The sequence below is a fragment of the Pelophylax lessonae genome (genome assembly GCF_965119305.1).
Source record: "Pelophylax lessonae genome assembly, chromosome: 13".
NCBI lineage: Eukaryota > Metazoa > Chordata > Amphibia > Anura > Ranidae > Pelophylax > Pelophylax lessonae.
The window spans coordinates 172413367-172438085 of NC_138780.1; the positions used below are offsets into that span (position 1 = coordinate 172413367).

Below are 24719 nucleotides of genomic sequence, written 5' to 3' on the forward strand. Positions count from 1 at the left end.
CAGACGGTGGTATAGGCTTATTTTATCCAAGGGTCGGGATCCCCCTTTCCCTGTTAAGGCGCATTCTACTCGGGCGCTTAGCGTTTCCTGGACCTTCCGCCATCAGGCGTCAGTGGTTCAGGTTTTCAAGGCGACTGTTTAGTCGTCGGTTCATACCTTTACAATATTGTATAAGGTTTATGTGATGGCATCGTCAGATGCCTCTTCTGGCCGCAAGGTTCCTGCAGGCCACTGTTTGAGGAGACTGTTGGTCTACCTCGAGGATTTGTGGGGTAGGTCTCATCTGTTTACTCGATGAGTCCTTTGATACTTCTGGTTGGCTCCGGTTGGGCCTTCTAGATTGGATTTTGATTTCTGTCAATCCCACCCCTCATTTGTGGCACTGCTTCTGGATGTCCCAGTTCTTGTGAATCAAGAAGACTACGTCTGTCAATGAGCGACAGAGAAAATCAGATTTTTGTAAGATCTTACCGTAAAATCCTTTTCTCTTAGCTCATTGACAGACATAGTACCCGCCCCTCTATCATTGAGTTGGGTTGGGTTAAATTCTCTGTTGCTGCTTTGTGACAGAACTGATTCTCTGTAGCAGACAGGAAGAGGATATACCCTCAGGGACTGCCCCTAAGGTGGAGCCAGAACGTTTTTTCTTTCTGCCTAGTCCTACTCCTGCGGAGACAACATAACCCAGTTCTTGTGAATCAAGAAGACTACGTCTGTCAATGAGCTAAGAGAAAAGGATTTTACGGTAAGATCTTACAAAAATCCGATTTTCTGTTCCAAAAGCCATCAGTGCCGGCAAATTTTATTGTTCCACTTTTTTTTTTTCCACTTTTTAGTCTATATCGTTACAATTCATTTTGATGACTTTTATGCTCTGATTATTTGTTTTTTTGTTTTTTAATTTTCAGGGCAGTTCTGGACGACTTGGTTCAGCCCCACAGAGATCAGAGCTTCAGGTTCAATTGACTTCCGCCTCGTGTGAGCTGGATGTTACTATTGTAGATAGACTGAACTCCTTGCTCCAGTCACAGAAACTGGGCACCGTTGAAATGATGACGTCACATCTGTTCACCTCCTACAACAAACACATTAGTTTGGTCAGTTTTGTGTATTCTAACCTCGAGGAAAATAATACACTGCTCAAAAAAAATTAAAGAAACCCTTTTAATTCAGAGTATTGCATCAAGTCAATTAAACTATTGGATATTGATCTGGTCAGTTAAGTAGCAGAGAGGTTAATCAGTTTCAGCTGTTTTGGTGCTAGTAAAATAAACAGGTGCACTAGATGGGCAACAATGAGATGACCTCCAAAACAGGAACGGTTTTACAGGTGGAGGCCACTGACATTTTGTTCCCTATTCATCCATCTTTTCTGATTTTCACTAGTTTTGCATTTGGCTAGGGTCACTGTCACTACTGGTAGCATGAGGCGATACCTGGACCTCATAGAGGTTGCACAGGCAGTCCAACTTCTCTAGGATGGCACATCAATACGTGCCATTGCCATAAGGTTTGCTGTGTCTCAAGAGCATGGAGGAGATTCCAGGAGACAGGCAGTTACTCTAGGAGAGAGAGACGGGGCCGTAGAAGGTCCCTAACCCAAGGAGGAATAGGATGAGCCCTACAAAATGACCTCCGGCAGGCCACTGGTGTGAATGTTTCTGACCAAACAAACAGACTTCATGACGGTGGCCTGAGGGCCCAACGTCTTCTAGTGGGCCCTGTGCTCACTGCCGAGCACTGCGGAGCTCGATTGACATTTGCATTTGAACACCAGAATTGGCAGGCCTGCCACTGGCATCATGTGCTTTTCACAGATGAGAGCAGGTTCACTTTGACCACATGTGACAGACGTGAAAGGGTCTGGAGAAGCCGTAGAGAACGTTACACTGCCTTGAACCACCTCTTGGTGGTGGGTCAGTGATGGTCTGGAGAGGCATATCTATGGAGGGATGCACAGACCTCTATAGGCTAAACAATGGCACCCTGCCATTCGGTATCTGGATGATATCCTTGGTCCCATTATTAGACCCTACGCTGGTGCAGTCGGTCCTGGGTTCCTCCTGGTGCACAACAATGCCTGCACTTATGTGGCGAGAGTATGCAGCCAGTTCATGGAGAATAAGGAAATTGATACCATTGAATGGACCCCATGCTCGCCTGATCTAAATCCAATAGAACATCTCTGGGACATTGTTTTGGTCCATCCAACGCTGCCAGGTTGCACCTCATTCTGTTCAGGAGCTCAGTGATGCCCTGGTCTAGATCTGGGAGGAAATACCCCAGGACACCATCCGTCGTCTCATTAGGAGCATGCCCCAATGTTGTCAGTCATATGCATACAAGCGCAAGGGGGCCATACAAACTACTGAGTACCATTTTGAGTTACTGCAATGAAATTTCAGTAAAATGGACTAGCCTGCTGCATCATTTTTTGACTTCGATTTTCGGGGTGTCTTTGAATTTAGCCCTCTGTAGGTTTGTAATTTTAATGTGGCATCCTTTCATTCCCAACACATTACCCAGTCCATATTAGTATAGATATCCAGCATGATATTTTCCCCATTGAGATCTGATGTGTTTTCAAATTGTTCCTTTAATTTTTTTGAGCAGTGTATAAAGATGGGATTTTGTTTTATTTTAATATTGCAGTGTTCTGTAGTTTTACCAGCTTATTTTCATGGACTGTTTGCTTTATTTTTTTCCTCAGCACAAGGACTTTCCGGAGGTGCTCTTGGATGACTCCCGTTCCCCAGTAAACACGCGGACCTCTGTGCTAGTGTCTGCTCCATCTCTCCACCTTGCAGTGCGGTTCCCCATTCCTGACCTGCGATCAGACCAGGAGAGGGGTCCTTGGTTCAAGAAATCCCTGCAGAAAGAGATCCTGCATCTAAGGTTCACTGATGCTGAATTTAAGACAGAGGTTCTAGGTGGTTCTTCCCCAGAACAATTGAAGCTGGAATTTATTTTTAAAGAGCTAGCAGGTATGTGCAGTACACTACATCACCCCGTGAATGTAAAAGTTCAGACAACTACAGTATATACAACATGCTTTAAAGCCAAACCCCATGAAGATAAAAAGTCCAAATGCTTGTTTAGTCTAGGGACAGAGGATTAAGGTGTAAATACTTGCCTTACTCCTCGCTCCAGCAGGCTCCCTCCAGGGCTGCGATTGGACCACCTGCAGCTGCTCTTTAAACTACGGCTCTATATGCACTCCAGCCTCAACCTGTATAGTATGTGATGATGTTGAGTGGAACTTCGGGGATAGGAAAAGAGCGCTGGAGCCAGATGAAGCTAGGAATCAGGTAGTGAAAAGGCTAGACATAAGGCACAATTAACCCTTGCAGTGCATTGGGGGGGGGCACTGCAAGATGGATTTTTTATTTTTCTGGCTTACATAGCAATCAGGAATGGGTATTTGTAAGAATGTGGATCTCCACTTTTAAAGTGAATCTTCACCCAAAAAGGGAAGTTCTGCTCTTCCTCTCACCTCCTTTTTAACTTTTGGTACTTTAAAAGTCTGTAAGACACACCCCCACATCCTCACTGGCTGTAATTGACAGCAGCAGGAGCCAATGGCTCACACTGCTGTGTGTCAGCCAGTGAGGAGGGAGAGACCTGATAGAGCTGCTGCTCTTGTGTCCATCTCTGGATCGAGCTGCACACTGAAGGTTTTTTACCTTTATGCATAGAATGCATGAAATAAAAACATTCAGCCTTTAGAACCACTTTAGTGAAATCCACTTTATTATGTGATCATCCCCAATTGTACACAGCAAGCATGCAAGAAGTGAAGATAATATTCTTTCTGCATTTTGTTATTTTCTGCAGGTGCCTTCCAGGAAGAAAGTGATGGACCAGAAATCCAGTTTCTAAAGGTGGTTAAGAAAAGCAATGATTTAGATGGAGACATGACAACATCTGACAATTTTGATTGGCCAAGGTTTGTAGATTTTGTTATACACATAGCACAAGGCAAGGCAGAAGCCCTGATTTTTTTCCCCTGCTGCAGATGAGCTCATCTCATCTCTCTGTCGCTCTTCTCTCTTCCTGTCCCTACGTTCTTGCACTGTAGCACAGCAGATTGGCTTTTTGGTACATGGACTGCAGGAGGATGATACCAAGTCAAATTCAGAAGCTTACCCTGCTTGCATTTAAAAAAAATACTTTTAATGATGCATTAGTGATTACAGAGTTGCATTCAGTTGTTTCTTATATATCTGCCTGGAGTTCAGATTTAAGGTAAAGGAAGGGGAGGTAAAGTCCAGGTCTCATTTTCATTTAAAGGTTACTCAGGGTTAGGTAGCATGCTTAGGGTCAGGGTCAGGTTTTGTAGGGGGTTAAACATGATTTGCTCTTTCCAGGGATTAAGTTACAAATAATTGGTTAAGATGGGGGCAGGCTAAAGCAGTAGTAAACTCCACTTTATGACTTGTACCTACAGGCTTACCTTTAGGTACTGTGAGTGTCCCCTAAACCTGTACAGCTTAAAAGATTTAACGTGTACAGTTTAACCACATAACGACCGCCCACCGCAGATATACTGCGGCAGGCAGTCGCTGCTGGGCAAAGTGACGTAGGGGTACGACACTCGCTCAGCCGCCTGTGGGGGGCGAACGCCGCCGCCGGCACGCTCCCGCCCCCTCCTGCCCCCCGCTCATTATCTGGGGAGCTAGCGCGAGTGACCTGATGGCCGCCGGCCACTCACGATCTCTCGCTGCAGAGGGAGAAAGACAGACGGCTAATGTAAACACAGCCGTCTGTCATTCTCCCTTAGATCACCACAGAGGCTATGCAGTCCTGCTATATAGGATCGCATGTCTCTGTGATGATCTAACAAGCCACGCCCCCTGACAGTTAGAATCACGCCCCTAGGGTCACACTTAACCCCTGGATCACCAATAAAGTTAACCCCTTCCCTGCCAGTGTAATTTTGACAGTAACCATGCATATTTATAGCACTGATTACTGTAGTAATGTCACTCTTACCCCCAAAAGTGTCAAACATGTCAGTCAGGGGTCCGATATGTCCGCCGCAATGTCGCAGTCCCGCAAAAAAATCGCAGATCGCCGACATTACTAGTAAAAAAAACAATAAAAATTACATAAATCTTTCCCGTAGTTAGTAAACGCGATAACAATCAAAATACGCTTATTGCGATTTTTACCAAAAATATGCAGCAGAAAACAAATTGGCCTACAATGTTAAAAAATTTTGATTTTTAAATTTTTTTTTTTTGAGAATTTCATGTAAAAAATATTGTTATTTTTTCAAAATTGTCACTATTATTTGTTTATAGCGCAAAAAAAAAAAAAAATCCGACAGATGATCAAATACCACCAAAATAAAGCTCTGTTTGTGGGAAAAAAAGGACGTAAATTTCGTTTGGGTACAGCGTTGGACGACCGCGCAATTGTCCGTTAAAGTCACACAGTGCCGAATCGCAAAATAGGACCTGGTCTTTGAACAGCCAAATCTTCCGGGGCTAAAGTGGTTAAAAGATATTCACATTTGTAGCGTCCGGTCCCCGACACATGCGCACTGTGCTCTGAATGGATGGCACTCTGGAGTATGCCGTCCATTGAGAGCGCTGTGCCGCAACCATGACTCCCGTACACGTGTGGAAGTGACATCATTGCTGCCTGGCCGTTCAAATAGCCGGAGAGCGCAAGCCCAGAAGAAAGTTTGGGTGAAGATGGAGTGCCGCCAGCAGTGACGGCGAACAGATGGGGGGGCTTTGTTTTAAGATCAATCTTTCATAATATGCTAGTATGCGGTGCAATAAACCGCCCGGGGGCACAAATTTGGACTTTAACACCACTGTGAGTGATAGGGACAGGGAACTTCTGAAAAAAGCGCTGTCGTTAAAGATACTAGCACTGGGCTTTTGGTGCTAAGAGATGACATACTACAGTTGTAGACCCTTTTCAGCCCTCTGGCAGCAGCTTGGCCTGCTGTAGCTTTTGTTAAATTCTTGGTGTTCACCGTATATTAATGTGTAATGTGTTCTCTTTAATTTTCCCTCAAGGATTGTGCTGAAAATCAATCCTGTAGCTATGCATTCTATTTTGGAGCGAGTAGCTGCAGAGGAGGATGATGATGGGCAGTTTCACGAAGACGAGGAAGGGACCTCTCACTCACTAAAAGATGTCTGCGACTTCAAACGCCCCGAGCCCTCGCCTTTCTCTTCCCGGAGAGTCATGTTTGAGAATGAAGAGGTATGGTATAGAGTTAGGCTAGTTTATTACGCAGAGATAACTGATACAGTGGTAAGGGGAGAGAGTTCCCAACTTTGAACACTTGTTTGTACCCATTATGAGGAGCTCCCACCATCGCTGCTGTATTTATTTAGTTTATAATAAGGAAAATGGACCGGAGGGGCTGTAACGGACAAAGGTGGGTGGGAATACCCAAAATTTCCAGGTTGACAGAAACTGAGCCGGTAATTAACTGCTGAGTAAACTCAAACTCCGACCACCCAGCCCTACATATAACTAACATGTCACTCTTATTTAACCACTTGCCGACTGCTCACAGTAATCCTACTGCTGCAGTGCGGCTCCCCTGGGTACAGCAACGTAGACCTACGTCGCTGGACTCCTAGTGGTTTCGGCAGCGGGCTCCCAATGTGTTTAGACAAAGCGGGAGTCGGGCCGGAGGAGGCCGCCTCTCTTCCCCGATCGTCGGGGAAAGTATGAGAAGACCCGCCTGCTTATGTAAACAAAGCAGGCGGATCTTCTTAGTGACAGACAGGGAGAGATCACATAGCTGAACCTGCGATCTCTGTCTGTGTCACAGAACCCCCACCCCCCACATGTCACTAAGCCAGAGGCATACATTTAACCCTATGGTCACCCATAGGGTTAACCCCTTCCCTGCCAGTGTCATTAATGCAGTAACAGTGCAAATTTATAGCACTGATTACTGTAGTAATGTCACTGGTCCCCCCCAAAAGTGTCAAAAATGTGAGTTAGGGGTCCGATCTGTCCGCCGCAATGTCGCAGTCCCGCAAAAAAATCGCAGATCGCCGCCATTACTAGTAAAAAAAAACAATAAAAATTACATAAATCTTTCCCGTAGTTAGTAAATGCGATAACGTTTGCGCAAACCAATGAAAATACGTTTATTGCAATTTTTTTTTTTTTTTTTTTTACCAAAAATATGTAGCAGAAAACAAATTGGCCTAAAATGTTAAAAAATTGTGATTTTTACATTTTTTATTTGGGGGGAGGGGGGGGATGTTATATAGCAGAATGTTATAAATATTGTTTTTTTTTTTTTTTTTTTTCAAAATTGTCACTCTTTTTTTGTTTATAGTGCAAAAATTAAAAATCGCACAGATGATCAAATACCACCAAAAGAAAGCTCTATTTGTGGGGAAAAAGCGTCACACGACCGCGCAATTGTCCGTTAAAGTTACGCAGTGCCGAATCGCAAAATAGGGCCTGGTCAGGAAGGGGGTAAAATCTTCCGGTCTTAAAGTGGTTAAAGCTGAACTAAACCCCCTATCCTTTTCAGCCATGGAAGCTGCCATCAAAAGGCCCGTACACACGTAGCGATCGGCCGATTGTCGGCTTGTTAGTATGATGCTTCCGAAAAACCGACTGCGAATTTTCGGCCGAACAGAATCTGGTGTGCAGGCTATAAAATTTTTGTTGGCCAACACCAGAACGGCCGATTGTTCCTCAGTCAGTACAGAATTCGGCCGACAAACAGCAGATGAGCAAGACTGGGCATGCTCAGAGAAGAAAAAACACACAGAAAGTTAACCATCACATGACCTCACTTCTGCAGTTGGCCGACAAAATTTGTGTGCAGTCTTTAGCACTTTTCAGCCGACAGGACAGCACCGAACAAAAGACGGCCGATTGTTCGGCCGACAATCAGTACGTGTGTACAGGGCTTTAGCCTCTGTTTGATCTGCAACTGCCATTGTGCTGCACTTGTGATTAGTCATTAGATTGTTTTACTGTTTAGTTGAGCAAATGTGACAGTTGGCATTTCTGGCATGTGGAAAATGTAAGGCCGGCCATAAATGGGTGGAATTTAGAAATAATTTTCTTTCAAAAATCTTATTTAAGAATTTTCCTTCAAATTTTTCAAAACTATTAGTGGGCCACAGCAACGGACGATTTTCATGCCGCTATCAAATTTGAGTGATCGGGCATGTTGAAAATTAAAAAAAGAAAAAAAAGATTTTCTAATCAATAATGGGTGAATCATGTGAGAAATATAATAAAAAAAAACAAATGCGCATAAGCGCAAAAAAAAAAGAAAATTCCCAGAAAGTAAAAAGATTCCCGGCCATCAAAATTCCTTTCTCTAGTTAGGTGAAATTGAAGCCTTGGTTGCTCTAAAATTGCACTAAATTTCCGCATAACTTTTTTTTTTTTTTAATCTTTAATGGGTTTAGTTTCTCTTTAAACTGACCTTTTAAAATCTGGCCTTGTTTATCAGGTGGTCTGTATTGTTTTATAACTGCCAATCCAGTTTAAACCTGTATAAAAAAAATGATGATTTGGAAATGGCGTTTGGATCCAACTAGCTGCTGGAGAGAAACACCAATTGGCTCTGGTGATTCGATCAACTTTAGATTGACTGTTCATTTCCTTATTCCTTCATCTTTACATAGGACAATTTTGGACTTTGATGATCTCTGAGTATTTTTATTGTAATTTATCTGCCGTTCTGCTTTTTAGATGGTGATGCCTGGAGACACCATAGAGATGACAGAGTTCCAGGAAAAAGCAATTAGCAATTCCCACTTCGTGCTTGAACTGAACTTACCAAGTGTTTACTTGATGCTACCAAACAAAGTCTTCTATGAGAAATTATATAACAGGTAAGTAAAGTGTGCAGGTGCTTAGGCACAGGTTGCCTGGAAAGTTGAGCTGTACAGCCGTGGCCAAAAGTTTTGAAAATGACACAAATATTAATTTTCACAAAGTCTGCTGCCTCAGTTTTTATGATGGCAATTTGCATCTACCCCAGAATGTTATCAAAAGTGATCAGATGAATTGCAATTAATTGCAAAGTCCCTCTTTGCCATGAAAATTAACTTAATCACAAAGAAAAAAACATTTCCACTGCATTTCAATCCTGCCACAAAAGGACCAGCTGACATCATGTCAGTGATTCTCTCGTTAACACAGGTGTCAGTGTTGACGAGGAAAAGGCTGGAAATCACTCTTTAATGCTGATTGAGTTAGAATAACAGACTGGGAGCTTTAAAAGGAGGATGGTGCTTGAAATCATTGTTCTTCCTTTGTTAACCATGGTTACCTGCAAGGAAACACATGCAGTCATCATTGCTTTGCGTAAAAAGGGATTCACAGGCAAGGATATTGCTGCTACTATGATTGCACCTAAATCGACCATTTATCACATCATTAAGGAGAAAGGTTTTAATATTGTGAAAAAGGCTTCAGGGTCACCCAAGAAAGTCCAAAAACCAGGACCTTCTCCAATTGATTCGGTTGCTGGATCAGGGCACCACCAGTGCAGAGCTTGCTCAGGAATGGCAGCAGGCAGGTGTGGGTACATCTGCATGCACAGTGAGGAGAAGACTTTTGGAGGATGGCCTGGTGTCAAGAGGGGCAGCAGAGAAACCACTTCTCTCCAGGAAAAACATCAGGGACAGACTGATATTCTGAAAAAGGTTAAGGGATTGGACTGCTGAGGACTGGGGTAAAGTTATTCTTTCTAATGAATCCCCTTTCCGATTGTATGGGGCATCCAGAAAAAACCTTGTCCGGAGAAGAAAAGGTGAGCGCTACCATCAGTCCTATGTCATGCCAACAGTAAAGCATCCTGAGACCATTCATGTGTGGGGTTGCTTCTTAGTCAAGGGAGTGGGCTCACTCACAATTTTACCTAAGAACACAGCCATGAATAAAGAATGGTGCAAAAACATCATCCAAGAGCAACGTCTCCCAACCATCCGAGAACAGTTTGGTGAAAAAACAATGCTTTTTCAGCATGATGGAGCACCTTGCTGTAAGGCAAACGTGATAACTAAGTGGCTTGGGGAACAGAACATTGAAATTTTGGGTCAATGGCCAGAAAACCTCCCAAGACCTTAATCCCATTGGGAACTTGCGATCAATCCTCAAGAGTCGTTAGAATAAAAAAAAAAAAAAATTCTGATAAACTTCAAGCATTGATTATGCAAGAATGGGCTGCCATCAGTCAGAATGGCCCAGAAGTTGGTTGACAGCATGCCAGGGGGAATTGCAGAGGTCTTGAAAAAGAAGGGTCAGCACTGCAAATATTGACTCTTTGCATAATTGTAATATAATTGTCAATAAAAGCCTTTGATGAGAAAGAAACAACTTAAAGTGGAACTTTAGTCAGAAAATAAAGTCCTGCTAGATGACTTCAGACTGGCCCCGTTTGCAGGTAAAACATTAAAAATAATACACTGTCTCACCCTGCTCTGCACATGCTCAGTTGTTCTCCATTATAGGCACTGCTGAATTTGTAGAGGCCAATCTGTTGACAGCATAATTAAACCCTCCATGCAGATGGTGGTTGGCGACATCGGAGGCTCCAGACACTCCTTAGGAACCTGTCTAGCTCCTTGGACTCTCTTGATCTTATTCAAGTATCTAGGATTCCATTGCTGAGTTGTATTGATCCACTCCACCATCTGACATAACGGAATTTTTGTAAAATCTTACCTGTAAAATTCCTTTCTCTGAGTCCTCCGACAGTCGCCGCCTCCTCTAAGTCATCACTGTTGGGTATTGACTTCCGCTCCGTAGGAGTAGCTAGGCATATAGACTTAGTCAAAAAGACAAAAGGCATTAGCATATACACACCCATGGGGGCTGTCCCATCTGGTCAATACCCCCCCTGCATGACCATTCCCAACTCAGTTTGGTAGCATAGCAGTAGGTAATAAGAACCCCAAAAGAGGGGCGGGGGCGGCGACTGTCGGAGGACTCAGAGAAAGGAATTTTACAGGTAAGATTTTACAAAAATTCCGTTTTCTCTTACGTCCTCCGACAGTCGCCGCCTCCTCTAAGTCATCACTGTTGGGATGTCCCAAAGCAGTATAGACATGAGGGGTGGGAGACGCAACCGTAGAAAAGGCAACGCAGTACCCACATCAGAGAAAGGAATCTTACATGCACCGTAAGAGAACCAACTGGGCAACAGAAAAAAACAATGCTCAACAGGAGCAACAGCCCAGGAAAGCAAATGCCAACAGCCAGGGACAAAGAAAAAAACACAAGGGTCCATCATGGCACTGCCGCACTGAGAACCTTGCGGCCAAAGGAGGCATCAGCTGATGCCAGAACGTCTACTTTGTAGAATTTTAAAGAAAATCAAATAAAAGATTAGAAAGCCTGAGACAGAGCCCCAGCACAGGGAAGCCTGACTACTCCTGACGCTAGGCAGATTAAAACTGAGTTGGGAGTGGTCATGCAGGGGGGTATTGACCAGATGGGACAGCCCCCATGGGTGTGTATATGCTAATGCCTTTTGTCTTTTTGACTAAGTCTATATGCCTAGCTACTCCTACGGAGCGGAAGTCAATGCCCAACAGTGATGACTTAGAGGAGGCGGCGACTGTCTGAGGACGTAAGAGAAATATGATTTTAAAGTTATAACATTGATCATTTGGATCTCATATGTGCCTTTTGGGGTGACTACAGGCTGTCCATGTCCGCCTGGGGGACTTGGTTTGTCCCTGGTACGTTCTCTTGCGCTATCTGCAGATCAGCAGCCTATCAGCCATCCTCTTGAACATCTTTCTGTACCCCTGAAGAAGCGGCTCGCAGCGCAAAACATGTAGGGTAGTGGGTTGGGGTTCACCTAAGGAAATACCAGATTGGCACCGGATTTATCTGGCCCAACAGTACTTCCTGGTGACACCATCTTTGAGATATGAGGATATGCATATGTTGATTTCCTATATTGATTCATGTATATATTAAGTGTTCCCTTGTCCCTTTATGTACTATGTTGTAACAATTTTTGTATATTAAAGAAATGTTTTAATACAATTTTTGTGCAGTGTGATACTAATAATATTGGTCTCAGACGGTACCTCTAAAGTCCTGATATATGCCACACTTTGTTCTGTTTTTTGTTTCGAATGATATGGGATGTGGTACCTCCAATTTTTAAATACCTATAGTTATGAGCTAATTTTTGATACATGTCTTTAAGTAGCGGACTTTATGCAGAGAGTTAGGCCTCATGCACACGGGACGTTTTTACAGCTGCTGTTTTTGGCGTCGTTATCCTATGTGTCCATGCACACACAGGCTGGTATGAGCAGTTTTTGGCAGGGGAGTTTTCTGGCTGGGAAAAAAACCCCAGAACTAGTGGGTTTTGAGAGGAGTCTTTCAGCTGTAAAAATACTCTAACTCTGCAAAAAAAACACCAAAAAATGCGGCTATATCAACATTTTTGAGGCATAAGCTTTTGTGGGAGTATAGTTTTGCTGAAAAACGCTACAGCTGAAAAACTCCTACAGCTACAGCTTTCTACTGACTTTTTGATAATGTCCAGTGTGCATGAGGCCTTACAGTCATGCTGGAACAGAATAGAACCTTTCCCAAACTGTTATCACAAGGTTGAAAGTGCACAGTTGTCTAAATGCATTTGTATGCTGTAGCATTATTCTCACCCTTCAATGGAAACACCCAACAGCTTGGAGGGGTGTTCACATACTTTTGTTTATATAGTGTGTTTTATTAATTTTTGTATTCCAGAATAAGTAATGACTTGCTGCTTTGGGAGCCTACTGCCCCTTCACCGGTGGAAACCTTTGAAAACTTGTCCTATGGAATAGGCCTCTCTGTTGCCAGCCAACTGATTAACACCTTCAGTAAAGACGCCAACAGTGGGTTCAAATCCACTCTTCATTATGGTGAGTACAGGCTATTCCTTTAAGCCTGGGTTCACACTTGTGCATTGCTGGAAACTGCGTGTGTTTCGCACAGGAAAGGCACCGCATTCCTGTGCACATCACACGCGATATCTTTGCGGTGCGATTTGAGCCATACATTTTATATGGCTCAAATCCCATCGCATCTGCACCAAAATGGCGCAGGACCCTTTTTTTTTCCCGCACCTGAATTGCATCGCATGGTTGTGAACACCAATGCAATGTGATTCTGGCAAACGCACTGCGTTTTGTGAGCTGTTTTAGGGTGTCGTTAATCTAATATTGACACCCATACAGAACGCATAGACGCCGTGTGATTTCAATGAGTTTTCCCGCATCGCATCAGTGTGAACTAGGATTAAAAAAAAAAAAAAAATTATTTTATTAATTTTTGGAAATGCAGAAGGGGTTGAACACTTTTTGTTGCTTTGGCCACAATTGGTGGCTTTCGCTTCATTTTCTGCCTAGTTGATGGGTGTCAGGCAGAACAGGAAGTAAAGAGAAATTCAAACAGGGACAACAATTTAAACCTGACAAAGGTTGTAAAGTTTTCCAGACCCTATTGAGGACAAAAAATAAATACATTGTGAGTTGAGCTTGGCCATAAAGTAGAACTATGGTCAAAATGATGTATGTATAGTATTTTATACATCTGTTATTTGTTAAACATAGCAGTATTTCCTTTGATAAAAGTTGCAAGCAAGCATTGCAGTTAGAGAGTTGAGATTGCTACTTTCTCTAAGGGGGTGCGGATGCAGCGTCCCCTCTAATAAATGTCTTTGTTGTCACACTTTGTTTTGCACCTTCTCTTCCAGGGTTACAGTGAGGCACATTACAATAGGTGTGGCTAGAACTTTTTATTTTGGGATAACCAGCCCTAGCTTGTCAGTCAATGGATAGCCCCACCTATACCCAACTCACCCACTGCAGGTATGACAAGCTGAATAGTGGAAGATACAGCTAGCACAGCTTTCAGAAATGATGACTTAGCTGTGCATAACTCCCTCTGTGATCACTGTCAGGATTCTGAAGCAGAGGTGCATGAGGATGATATACTATATTTATCTATTCTAAAGCTTGCCATACACGGTTAAAAAAATCATTAAAAAAGAACAGTCAGATTTCTAAAGATCTTTTGAAGGTGAATGCGATAATGCCATAATTGTATTTATATATGTTGCCTAATTATCGACATATTATTGATCGATAACAACATAAATGGCACATTTTTCGTCGATCCGGTATTCAATTTTAACACACGCATGCACTGTCGATTTTCTTCGGACGGTTTTCAGTCGATTCCACTATCAATCAATCGTTTAGGCTCAAAAAATCCGACACAATGGTTCTTTTTTTTGCCATAAAACTTTACATTTCAATAATTGTAATTAGCCCACTAATGTTTCGAATGTTGAACAATCGAGCCTATTGAATGCTTTTTGGAACAATTTTCTTATTGTGTATGGCCAGCTTTACAGAGGAATTTTATACTGAAAATGAGTTATGTATAGAACATTTATTAGGTTTCCTGACCGATTTGTAAACCGACACATACTGCTTTTAGAAAAGAAATACAAACAGACCCATAGCCCTGCTGAAGACTGGCCTCTCTTGTACATGGACAACCCAGGTGTTGGTCATCATATTCTGTCACAGTTCTGCATTGAAAATTTGAAAGAATGTAGCTCCTCTTGCAGTATTTTTTTAATAATCAATGAATTGACTGCATAAAGTAATGTCTCCACCCAAAAGCCAACCTTCCTTGACGTGTTTCACTACTACGGGCTTGCTCACAAGGATAAGGGAAGTCCTATGTTTGTGAGCAAGCCAAGAGTGGTGAAACATGTCAAGGAAGGTTAGCTTTTGAGTGGAGACATTACTTTATGTAATCAATTCAGTGATTATTAAAAAATACGGCAAGAGGGGCTAAGTGGAGTGCGGCTAAGATTCTTTCATACTCAATGCCTTTAGTTGCACTTTATTAGTTGCAGCCTATTCAGAGACAGGTAGGCATTTATAGGTCAGGGCTCTAGCTTTTAGGGGTCTAGCTTTTTACTTTCATATTTCAGCCCCATACAAACCACACGTCATCTGAAGAAAATACTCTTCTCTGTGTAAATACACAGTTCAGCACTCACTAAACTTACCAATATATAATCCGTGAGCAAAAACTCAAGACTCATTTTTCCCCTAGTTGCATGCCATTGGGGAAGCCAGGCTCTAATGCAAATGAGATAAAATGGAACAGGAAAGAGTGCCTCTAGGTGTAGACTCACCTGTAGGCCGAGAGCTCTTCACTATCCGGAACTGAGGGCTGGAACGCATGGCAGGGATTGCGATGTGTTTCTGAGCATGCGCGATGCCTGTAACGGAGTTGCCGATCGTTTCCATGCGACACCTACTGATGAACCTATGTGTTAGGTTTTAATGTGAATTGCTTACTTTGTGATCCAATAATTTCAGTGAAACTACACTTATTGGTGCTGTTTTCTGGCCCCTTTTACCATAAGCAATACATTTTGCATATTTTTTGGGTGTCCTTTTAACTAGCAATGGCCTTATCTCCACAGAAGATGACAGTGGTTCAGAAGAGGAGACCTTGCAGTATGAATATATCCTGGATTCAAACTATCACTGTCGTAGAAGAAAGAAGCTGGAATGTCAAAGTAAACACTCTCAGAGTTTCCTATCTGTCCTGGTTAACATTAACCAAGGGCTGGTCTCCGTGTATACAGATGTTAAGGTAACAGTGACTGTCTCTTTCATTTTTGTTGTGGCACGTTTTGTCGACACTATCTGTACAGTTTATGACTATTGTAAACAATATGATTTCTCTGAGGTACCTTACAAAAGGCCATAAATGAATTGATATTCAGCTGGTTCAGCAGGGCCTGTGCTGAATTTCTTTCATTTATGGCAGTTCCTCCACCCCCACCTCCATTGTGTAGGGGAATTTGTTCAGCCTACCGGCTGAACGAAAACAGAGCTAGGTATGGCCACCTTAACGCTTACTGAGGAATATCTGAGGGGTAAAAAAATATCAAGTTAGTGTAATGGCTGTACATTAGGCACAATAAGGTAGCAGATCTTGCATTACTTGATCCATTAAGCCTTATGACCATGCCAAATTAGTACTCAAATCTGCATTATTGCAGCATTTAAAAGAAGGAGCAGAGGGAATGTAAATCCTTTTGCATAACTTTCAGGTTTGTGCTATTCCTCATGAAAAGTAATAGTGTCACTTACCCAGAAAGAGTGACCTTCCTACTAAAGAGTGATCAGAGCCACTAGTAGCTAATCTTTTTACTCCAGGATTTTAGATTTTCTGTCTTCTTCCAACAAGTTGGAACCAGGGTCAGGCAAGGAGAGAAAATGGCCTTGTTTTTAATTTTAAAAACTGACACTTAGGGGGTCTATTTATTAAAAATGTGCTTTGCGAACGTCTCCACAGCGTAACGAATACCCTTATTTTGTGTAACAGTTTCCTTGCTGCTTTCCGCTGGGGTACCCACCTTGCCCCCATGTTGATGAGTACAAAGGGCCTCTTCCCTACAACCCTGGACTGATAGTTGTGGGGGGTCTGCAGGTGGGTGGGCATATTCGAATCTGGAAAATCTTTAAAAATAAGAGTGCTCCTAGATTTACCCCCCGCCCCCCCCCTCCTCACACATCAATGAATAAGGGGTACATACCCCTACTCATTCACAAAAAAAAAAGCAACTAAATAAACTAAATAAACACACACACTTTTGACTTTATGATTTAAAAAAAAATGTCCTACAATGTAAATCAGCCTTGTTGGTCACAATGCCCGATACCCTCCGAATAAAAAAAAAAAAGCTATCTGACATGCCGGAACCTGTTGCATATCTTCTCCTGGTCTCCTCCACCACAATATAAGCAAAGGGACAGGCCTCTGGGTGACATCATTGACCTTATTGACATTATTTGGTTAATGAGAGCTTGTGGTCTGGCATGGTATGTCTGATCGACCTGCCATTAAGCCTAAGAGCTGTAACATGGTTGGTTGTATATGAGTACGAATCTAAAGAAATGTATTATTGGTGTAGGAAATTGATAATGCTGTTAGGAAGCTGACCAGAACAGCTGTACAGTGGTAATTATAACTAAAGGTTATTGTAGATTAAAGTGAAAATCCAGCCTAAAAGTAACTAGAGGATGTCAGTACTAGCACCCCCCATCTTTCTCTTTTGACAGGTTTCATGTCTGCATTGTAGGACTAATTGGCTACTTCAAGGCTTCAGCCTTGGTATTGATGGTAACATATAAATGTTAACGTTGATCTACAATTAAATAACGCAGAATTGAAAGTAACTAGTGTAGAAACCTGCATATACCTTAGTGTCAACCTCTTGCAATTTCCTATACAGTACAGTACAGCTTCATTCTGGGATGGGCAAAACTTGGAGCCAATCAGGTACAGAGTAAGCAGAGGGATGACCTTATTATTCGGCTGCTGTTTGCTCACTGTCCAATGAACAATCTGTGTGCTAAGAGAGGACACTACTCTATTCATTGTCTGCAACTCCTCTGCCTGGCTGTACTGTGTGAGTTGGCTGTGAAACTTAGCTGTTTTTCTGGAGTTAGGCTTTAACAATGGTATTTGTTCCATAAATTAAAATCTGATCATTTGTGTTTACAGCATCCTGATGGGCAGATAATGGAGAATAAACACGGGGAGTTCTGGCTGGAATTTAATACTGGATCCCTTTTTACTGTGACCAAATATGAAGGATTTGAGGACAAACACTACTTATGCCTGCACGCCAGCTCTCTAAGTCTCTGTCACCAGGGTACGATAGTCCTCTTTTTTTTTTTTTTTTTTTTTTTTTTTTTTTTTTCATAGACATTTGCTGTTGTCTGCATCAAGAAAGCCATTTCTGTTTTTTTTGTTTTTTTTTTAATATCCCTTCTGATATTTGTTTTTTGTATATGATATTTTTAAAATGAATAAACATACACAGGGTGGTCTTAACAGGCATTTCTAATTAAAGCTAATCTCAATGTTTCCCATCACTTTAAATAGTTTGTTTGAACTAAGCTGGTCCAAACGAACTATTTCCTTCACAAACTGCTGCACTGGCTCTAAGCACTATAGGAACTGTAAGTAGCTTCAGCTGTATACAGTACATAGTGCTGGGTTCCGGCTGTGAGGCAGAGACCTCCTGTCTCACACACAGAACAAAATCAGTCGGTCTGAGTGGCGCTCAGCCATTTATAGCCAGCTTTGTATTCTATCAATGAAAACAAAGCTTCCTCTGATTGGCTGAGTTGGAGAGGCGGAGTGAGGACATCACGCTCTCTGACTCAACTAATCAGAAGAAACCTTCTTTTCATTCACAGAATACAAAAATGCCTATGAATAGCTGAGCTCTTCTCAGACCGACTCTGTTTTTGTTTCAGGTGTGGGACGGGAAGTCTCTGTCTCACAGCCGGAACCCAGCACTGAAGCTACATACAGCTCCTACTGTGCTTAGGACCAGTGCAGCACTTGGTGAAGGAAATTGTTATTTCTCTTACGTCCTCCGACAGTCGCCGCCTCTTCATATTCGTCACATATAGGGTATTAGACTTTGCTCCGAAGGAGTAGCTAGGCAACAGAATATGTTAACATTAAAGCTTTTAACATATCCCACCCTCAAGGGGTGGTCCCCTCAGTCAATACCCTCCTACTTCCTGCAACCATATCTCAGTTTCAATGTCTAGCTTGTCAGGAGTGGCTGGCTCTCTCTGTGCTGGGGCTTTGTGCCCCAGACTCTTTCTTCTTTTTTGATTTTTTGTTTGAGTTTTCTCTCTACCTTTACTTAGCTGTTCTTTTTGTCAGCATTAGTTAGTTCTTCTGATGAAGAGGATCATGCGGGCTGGGTCTCGGGCTGATCCCCCTGGTCGCAGGTCGTGGGTCATTGGCTTCCCAGCCTGCCATCGAGCATTCAGCCAGGTAACGCTCCTGGCACAGTGAACGACCCATCCCTGTTCGGTGCAGGGATAATTGGTGAGGTGGCTACCTCACTGGACGCTGTGCGGTTTCTTAACCCCAATTCTGTGCGTCTTGTATGCGACTCTCCCTGCCTCACGTGCAGCGGCTTGTTCGCCTGTGCGGGTCCCCCACGCCATTGTGAGGTAAGTGTATCTATGTGGGGACCTGTCTGTCTGGGGGGGTGTCAGTCTGGGACTGTGTAACCTGCCTCTGTTCTCACTGTTTGTCTCCCTATCACTCGGCTGCATGCTGTGGGCTGCAAGGGGGGGGGGGGGGGGGCTGTGTGACACTGTGTGTGTCAGCCTTGTCAGTGTGAGAAGCTGTGTGCTGTGGGGCATGTTTTGTGGCATGTTTGGGCACTATACAGCGATCGCTGCGGCGATCTAACATGTTTTTTTATACATGGATAACATGTGTGCATTACTGTACTGTGGAGCGGCGGTTTCAGCGCCAAACGGCGCCATTTTGCCTACACTCGCTCCGGCCGCATGTTCTACATGCATGGCGGCCATTTTCTTGTAGCCTCCCATAGGCTTTAATAGAGCGCCCTGGCCGCATCACTTCCTCTTCTCCAGGATACACCGATCGAGGCAGCAGCAGCGGCGAGGGTCTCCTCAGGTTATATCCTTCTTATCCATTGCCTATGTCAGTTTTATTGTCCCTGTGGGGGTCTCATTGTGCTTGTGTGTGGTGCGGTGGGCTGCGCTCGCCGCGCTTGTTAAAGGGGCAGTTAACCCTTTATTATCCAGCATTTGATATTGGGGCAATGGATTCTCAGGAGGGCAAATTTCCTACCGCCTTGGTGGAAAGCCAGGGGACCGCTGTTTCCCCCCCAGGGGGGGATTTAGCCACTATTGTGGCTGGCCTTGCTGCTCAGGTGCAGATGCTGGTGGCTGCTCAATCTACTAAGAGACCCAGAGTTTCTCTTTCCTCTGATTCTGAGGGTGAAGGTGATGGGGCTGTTATGGCGGGGGCCTCCTTATCGGGGTCCCGCTCCTCCCTGGATCTAGTGGGGTCCGTGGTGGAGGCTGAAGTTGAAGGGGTTGATAATTCTCCCCCTGGCTCGCCTGAAGAGCTTGCAATCATGGATGAATTGATTGCTTCCATAAAACAAACGCTGTGTTTGCAGGATGAGGTGTGTCCCCCCGCTGCCTTGGCGGCTTATGGGACGCAGAGAAAACGCAGGACGCCGCAGGTTTTTCCCTGCAATGATGATTTTCAGCGCGCTGTTAAGGAACAATGGCGCAATCTACGCAAACCTTTTGCGGTACCAAGTAGGTTCAAGCTGCGTTATCCTTTCTCGCCTTCCACTGATGAAAGGTGGTGTGTGCCACCCCCAGTGGATCACGCAATTGCGGTTTTAAACAAATCCACTGCGATTCCTGCAGAGGATTCCCCTGTGTTCCGTGATGCCACGGATAGGAGATTGGAGTCTCTTGCCCGTCATACTTATTCTGTTACGGGTTCTATGCTTAAGGCTCTGTTTGCCTCTCTCATGGCAGCCCAGGCTGTCGCAAGTTGGACGCAGATGCTTAGGCGCGTCCTAGTGGCCGATTCGGCCTCGCCGGCGACCCTGGATATGGTGGATCAAATCCACCAGGGTGTCATGTATCTGTGTGATGCGGACTTGGACTTAGTCCCGTTGGCTGCACGTGTGCACAGCGTGGCGGTGTTGTCTCGCCGCCTGGTTTGGTTGAAATGTTGGTCGGTGGACCAATCTTCACGTAAGACCTTAGCCAATCTGCCTTATGATGGGTCTCGCCTTTTTGGGGAGTCCTTGGATGTGTTGATTAAGGGGATCACCGGAGGTAAGAGCACTCTCTTGCCCCATTTCCCCAAGGCTAAGGGGGCTTCTGGGAAGAAGCATGCTAATTTTCGGCCCCCTCAGGGGTCCTTTCATGCCTTTCGGTCGCACTACAAGGGCAAACCGTTCAAAGGTCAAGGCTCTCAGAAGAAGCCCTGGTCTGGGAAACAGAAGTCCGGTCAATCCGGATCCGCAGCCCATAACAGTGCGGCCTGAAGGGGCGCCCTCACCCAGTTTTGGGGTGGGGGGATGCTTGCTCGGTTTTCTTCAACCCTGGTTGGCCCGCGTGCGGGACAGATGGGTTCAGGAGATCGTTCGATCTGGTTACAAGATCGAGTTTCTCTCTCGGCCGGAGAGCAGATTTTTTCCCTCAAATCTTCAACTGTCTCCAGAGCGTTTACGGGACCTGCACCTGGCGGTGCGGGACCTGAGGGCTCAGGGAGTGGTGGTTCCGGTGCCTCATCGGGACAGATTTCGGGGGTTTTATTCCAATCTGTTCACCGTGCCCAGGAAGGAGGGCAAGGTTCGTCCAATTCTGGACTTGAAGGCTCTGAACCGCTCTGTGCGGGTTCGCAAGTTCCGCATGGAATCCCTGCGGTCGGTGGTGGCTGCCCTGGTTCCGGGGGAATTCATGGCCTCCATCGATTTGAAGGATGCGTATCTTCACATCCCCATTTTCGAGGGTCACCAGAGGTACCTTCGATTCGCCATTGCGGAGGATCACTACCAGTTCGTGGCGTTGCCTTTTGGTCTCGCCTCGGCTCCACGGGTCTTCACCAAGGTGCTTGCACCGGTTCTGGCATTATTGAGGGCCCAGGGCATTTCTGTCCTGGGGTATCTGGACGACATTCTGGTTCGGTCTGCGACCAGCCAGGGTCTGGAGAAGGACCTGTCTGTCACGATGCAAACTCTGCAGGAGTTTGGTTGGACGATAAATTTTCCAAAGTCGACACTGAGTCCGTCGGTTCATCTTCCCTACCTGGGAATGATCCTGGACTCGGTGCAGGCGAAGGTCTTCCTGCCGGAAGACAAACTCAGAACTCTTCAGGAGGAAGTCAGGTCCCTCAGGGACGTTCCGCACTCGTCTCTGCGGACGTGCATGAGATGTCTGGGATTGATGGTCTCTGCCTTCGAGGCGATTCCCTTCGCCCAGTTTCACACGCGGGGTCTCCAAGCGGAAATCCTGTCCATGTGGGACGGGCGACCTCAATCTCTGGATCATCAAATCTCGTTAAGTCATCGCACCAGAAGAGACCTTCTGTGGTGGCTCCAGTCCCCGATGGTGTCTGGGGGCAAGTCGTTTCGTCCTATCTCGTGGACGGTGATCACCACGGATGCCAGCCTGTCGGGCTGGGGTGGTGTTCTGGGCGTTCTGTCCGCCCAGGGGACTTGGTCGGAGGGGGAGTCCTCCCTTCCGATCAACATTCTGGAATTGCGTGCGATAAATCTCTGTCTTCATCGCTGGACGGACCAGCTGCAGGGCTGCCCGGTTCGGGTGCAGACGGACAATGCCACGGCGGTGGCCTACATCAACCACCAAGGGGGCACCAGGAGTGCCCGAGCGGCTCGAGAAGTGGCCGACTTTCTGTCTTGGGCCGAGACTCATGTCCCGGCGATAACGGCGGTTCACATTCCAGGGGTGGAGAACTGGTAGGCGGACTATCTGAGTCGCCAGACCCTGGATCAGGGGGAATGGTCTCTCCACCCGGCTGTCTTCCAGATGTGCGCGAAGTGGGGTCTTCCAGATGTGGACCTGTTCGCGTCTCGTCTCAACAACAAGGTGAGAAGGTTCGTGGCAAGGACGCGCGACCCTCGGGCAGACGCGTCGGACGCGTTAGTGGCCCCGTGGCATCAGTACAAGCTGATGTACGCGTTTCCACCGATTCAGTTGCTGTCCAGGTTCCTTCGCAGGTTACACTCGGAACGCAGCACGGTAATTCTTGTGGCACCGGACTGGCCTCGCCGGTCCTGGTACGCAGACCTCGTGAATCTGGCGGTCGACGCCCCGTGGCGTCTGCCTCTTCGAGACGATCTCCTGTCTCAAGGACCGGTATACCATCCTGCTTTACAGTCGCTGGCTTTGACGGCCTGGCTGTTGAGACCTAGGTCCTGAAGGAGAAGGGTTTCTCCCCAGAGGTCGTTCATACCTTGATCAACGCGAGGAAGTCTTCCTCGGGGAAGGTTTATTACCGTACTTGGAAGGCCTATTTTGCCTGGTGTGAGTCCAGGGGGTTTTCACCCCGCACGTACTCGGTTTCCCGAGTGCTGTCCTTCCTTCAAACGGGTATCGTAGCTAGCGCCAAACGCTGATCGACAAAGGGTCAGGTGTCTGCGCTGGCCGTTCTGTTTCAACGTCCCGTGGCTTCCAACTCCTTGGTTGGCACCTTTGTTCAGGGAGTGCGGCATCTGGTTCCTCCTAGGAGGGATCCTCTGCCCCCTTGGGACTTGAATCTCGTTCTATCTGTGTTACAACGTGCTCCTTTTGAACAGATCAGGGAGATCTTGTTGTCTATGTTGTCCAAAAAGGTCGCCTTTTTGGTTGCGATCATTTCGGCTCGCAGAGTGTCGGAGCTGGCGGCTTTGTCCTGCAAGTCTCCGTATCTGGTTGTTCATTTGGATAAGGTGGTCTTGCGACCTAATCCTTCTTTTCTTCCGAAGCCAGTTTCGGAATTCCATCTTAATGAAGATATTGTCTTGCCTTCGCTGTGCGCGAAGCCTAAACATCCAAAGGAGGTGAGACTACATTCTTTGGATGTTGTTTGGGCGATAAGGGTTTACCTTAAATCGACTGAGTCCTTTCGAAAGACGGACTCCTTGTTTGTTCTTCCAGAGGGTCCTCGGAAGGGCATGGCGGCGTCGGCCTCTACCATTGCCAAATGGATCAGGCAGACCATTGAACAGGCCTATGCTTTGCAGGGGAAGGTTCCCCCTGTGCCTGTGAAGGCGCATTCTTCTAGATCTCTGAGTACGTCTTGGGCCTGTCGTCATGGGGCTTCTGTAGCCCAGGTGTGTAAGGCGGCGACCTGGTCGACCGTGCACACTTTCACAAAATTCTACAAAGTAGATGTTCAGGCATCGGCGGATGCTTCCTTTGGCCGCAAGGTTCTTAGTGCGGCAATTCCCTAGGGTCCCTTGTTGGGGACCTCTGGCTGTTGGGATAAGTTTTTTTTATCCCCTGGTTATTTGTCTTTTCCTGGGTTGTTGCTCCTGTTGAGCAATTGTTTTTCCTGTAGCCCAGCTGGGTTCCTTCCTTTGGTAAGGTTCCTTTCTTTGATGCGGAGACTGCGTTGCCTTTCGGCGCGGATGTGTTTCCCACCCCTCATGTTTGCACTGCTTTGGGACGTCCCCATATGTGACGAATATGAAGAGGCGGCGACTGTCGGAGGACGTAAGGGAAAACGGAATTTTTGTAAAATCTTACCTGTAAAATTCCTTTCTCTGAGTCCTCCGACAGTCGCCGCCCCCGCCCCTCTTTTGGGGTTTGGTTGTATACGCTACTGCTATTCCACTGAAACTGAGATATGGTTGCAGGAAGTAGGAGGGTATTGACTGAGGGGACCACCCCTTGAGGGTGGGATATGTTAAAAGCTTTAATGTTAACATATTCTGTTGCCTAGCTACTCCTTCGGAGCAAAGTCTAATACCCTATATGTGACGAATATGAAGAGGCGGCGACTGTCGGAGGACTCAGAGAAAGGAATTTTACAGGTAAGATTTTACAAAAATTCCGTTTTTGGACCATGTTGGTCCAAACAAACTATTTAAAGTGACAGGAAACATGGAGATCAGCTTTAAATGAATGAAAAAAAAATGAAGGATTGCAGCTTGATATATTTCTAAGGGTCCTTTCACACGGGCGCTCCGTATGTCCGTATTTCATCCCATTTTTTTTGCGGATGAAATACGGACATAATGCATGTTAATGGGATTGTGGACTGCTGACATCCGATTTGCGTTCTTTCCGATCAGTTCGGTTTTTTCTGAACGGAAGAGAACCCTATTTTTCTTCTGT

The 24719-nt window shown here is 45.3% G+C and overlaps 1 protein-coding gene across 3 annotated transcripts in view; it reads left to right on the plus strand.

Moving 5' to 3' along the window:
* Positions 1–24719, plus strand: part of ATG2B (autophagy related 2B) — a 170429-nt gene that overhangs the window by 88596 nt on the left and 57114 nt on the right. For 2 of the 3 annotated variants that reach the window (XM_082242639.1, XM_082242641.1), the window contains exons 14-21: positions 909–1097; positions 2711–2984; positions 3835–3946; positions 6033–6222; positions 8704–8846; positions 12730–12887; positions 15476–15648; positions 17569–17719. In XM_082242639.1, coding sequence (XP_082098765.1) covers positions 909–1097; positions 2711–2984; positions 3835–3946; positions 6033–6222; positions 8704–8846; positions 12730–12887; positions 15476–15648; positions 17569–17719 — 1390 coding nt within the window. The remainder of the gene's footprint in view (positions 1–908; positions 1098–2710; positions 2985–3834; positions 3947–6032; positions 6223–8703; positions 8847–12729; positions 12888–15475; positions 15649–17568; positions 17720–24719) is intronic. The other variant, XM_082242640.1, reaches the window with a different exon arrangement.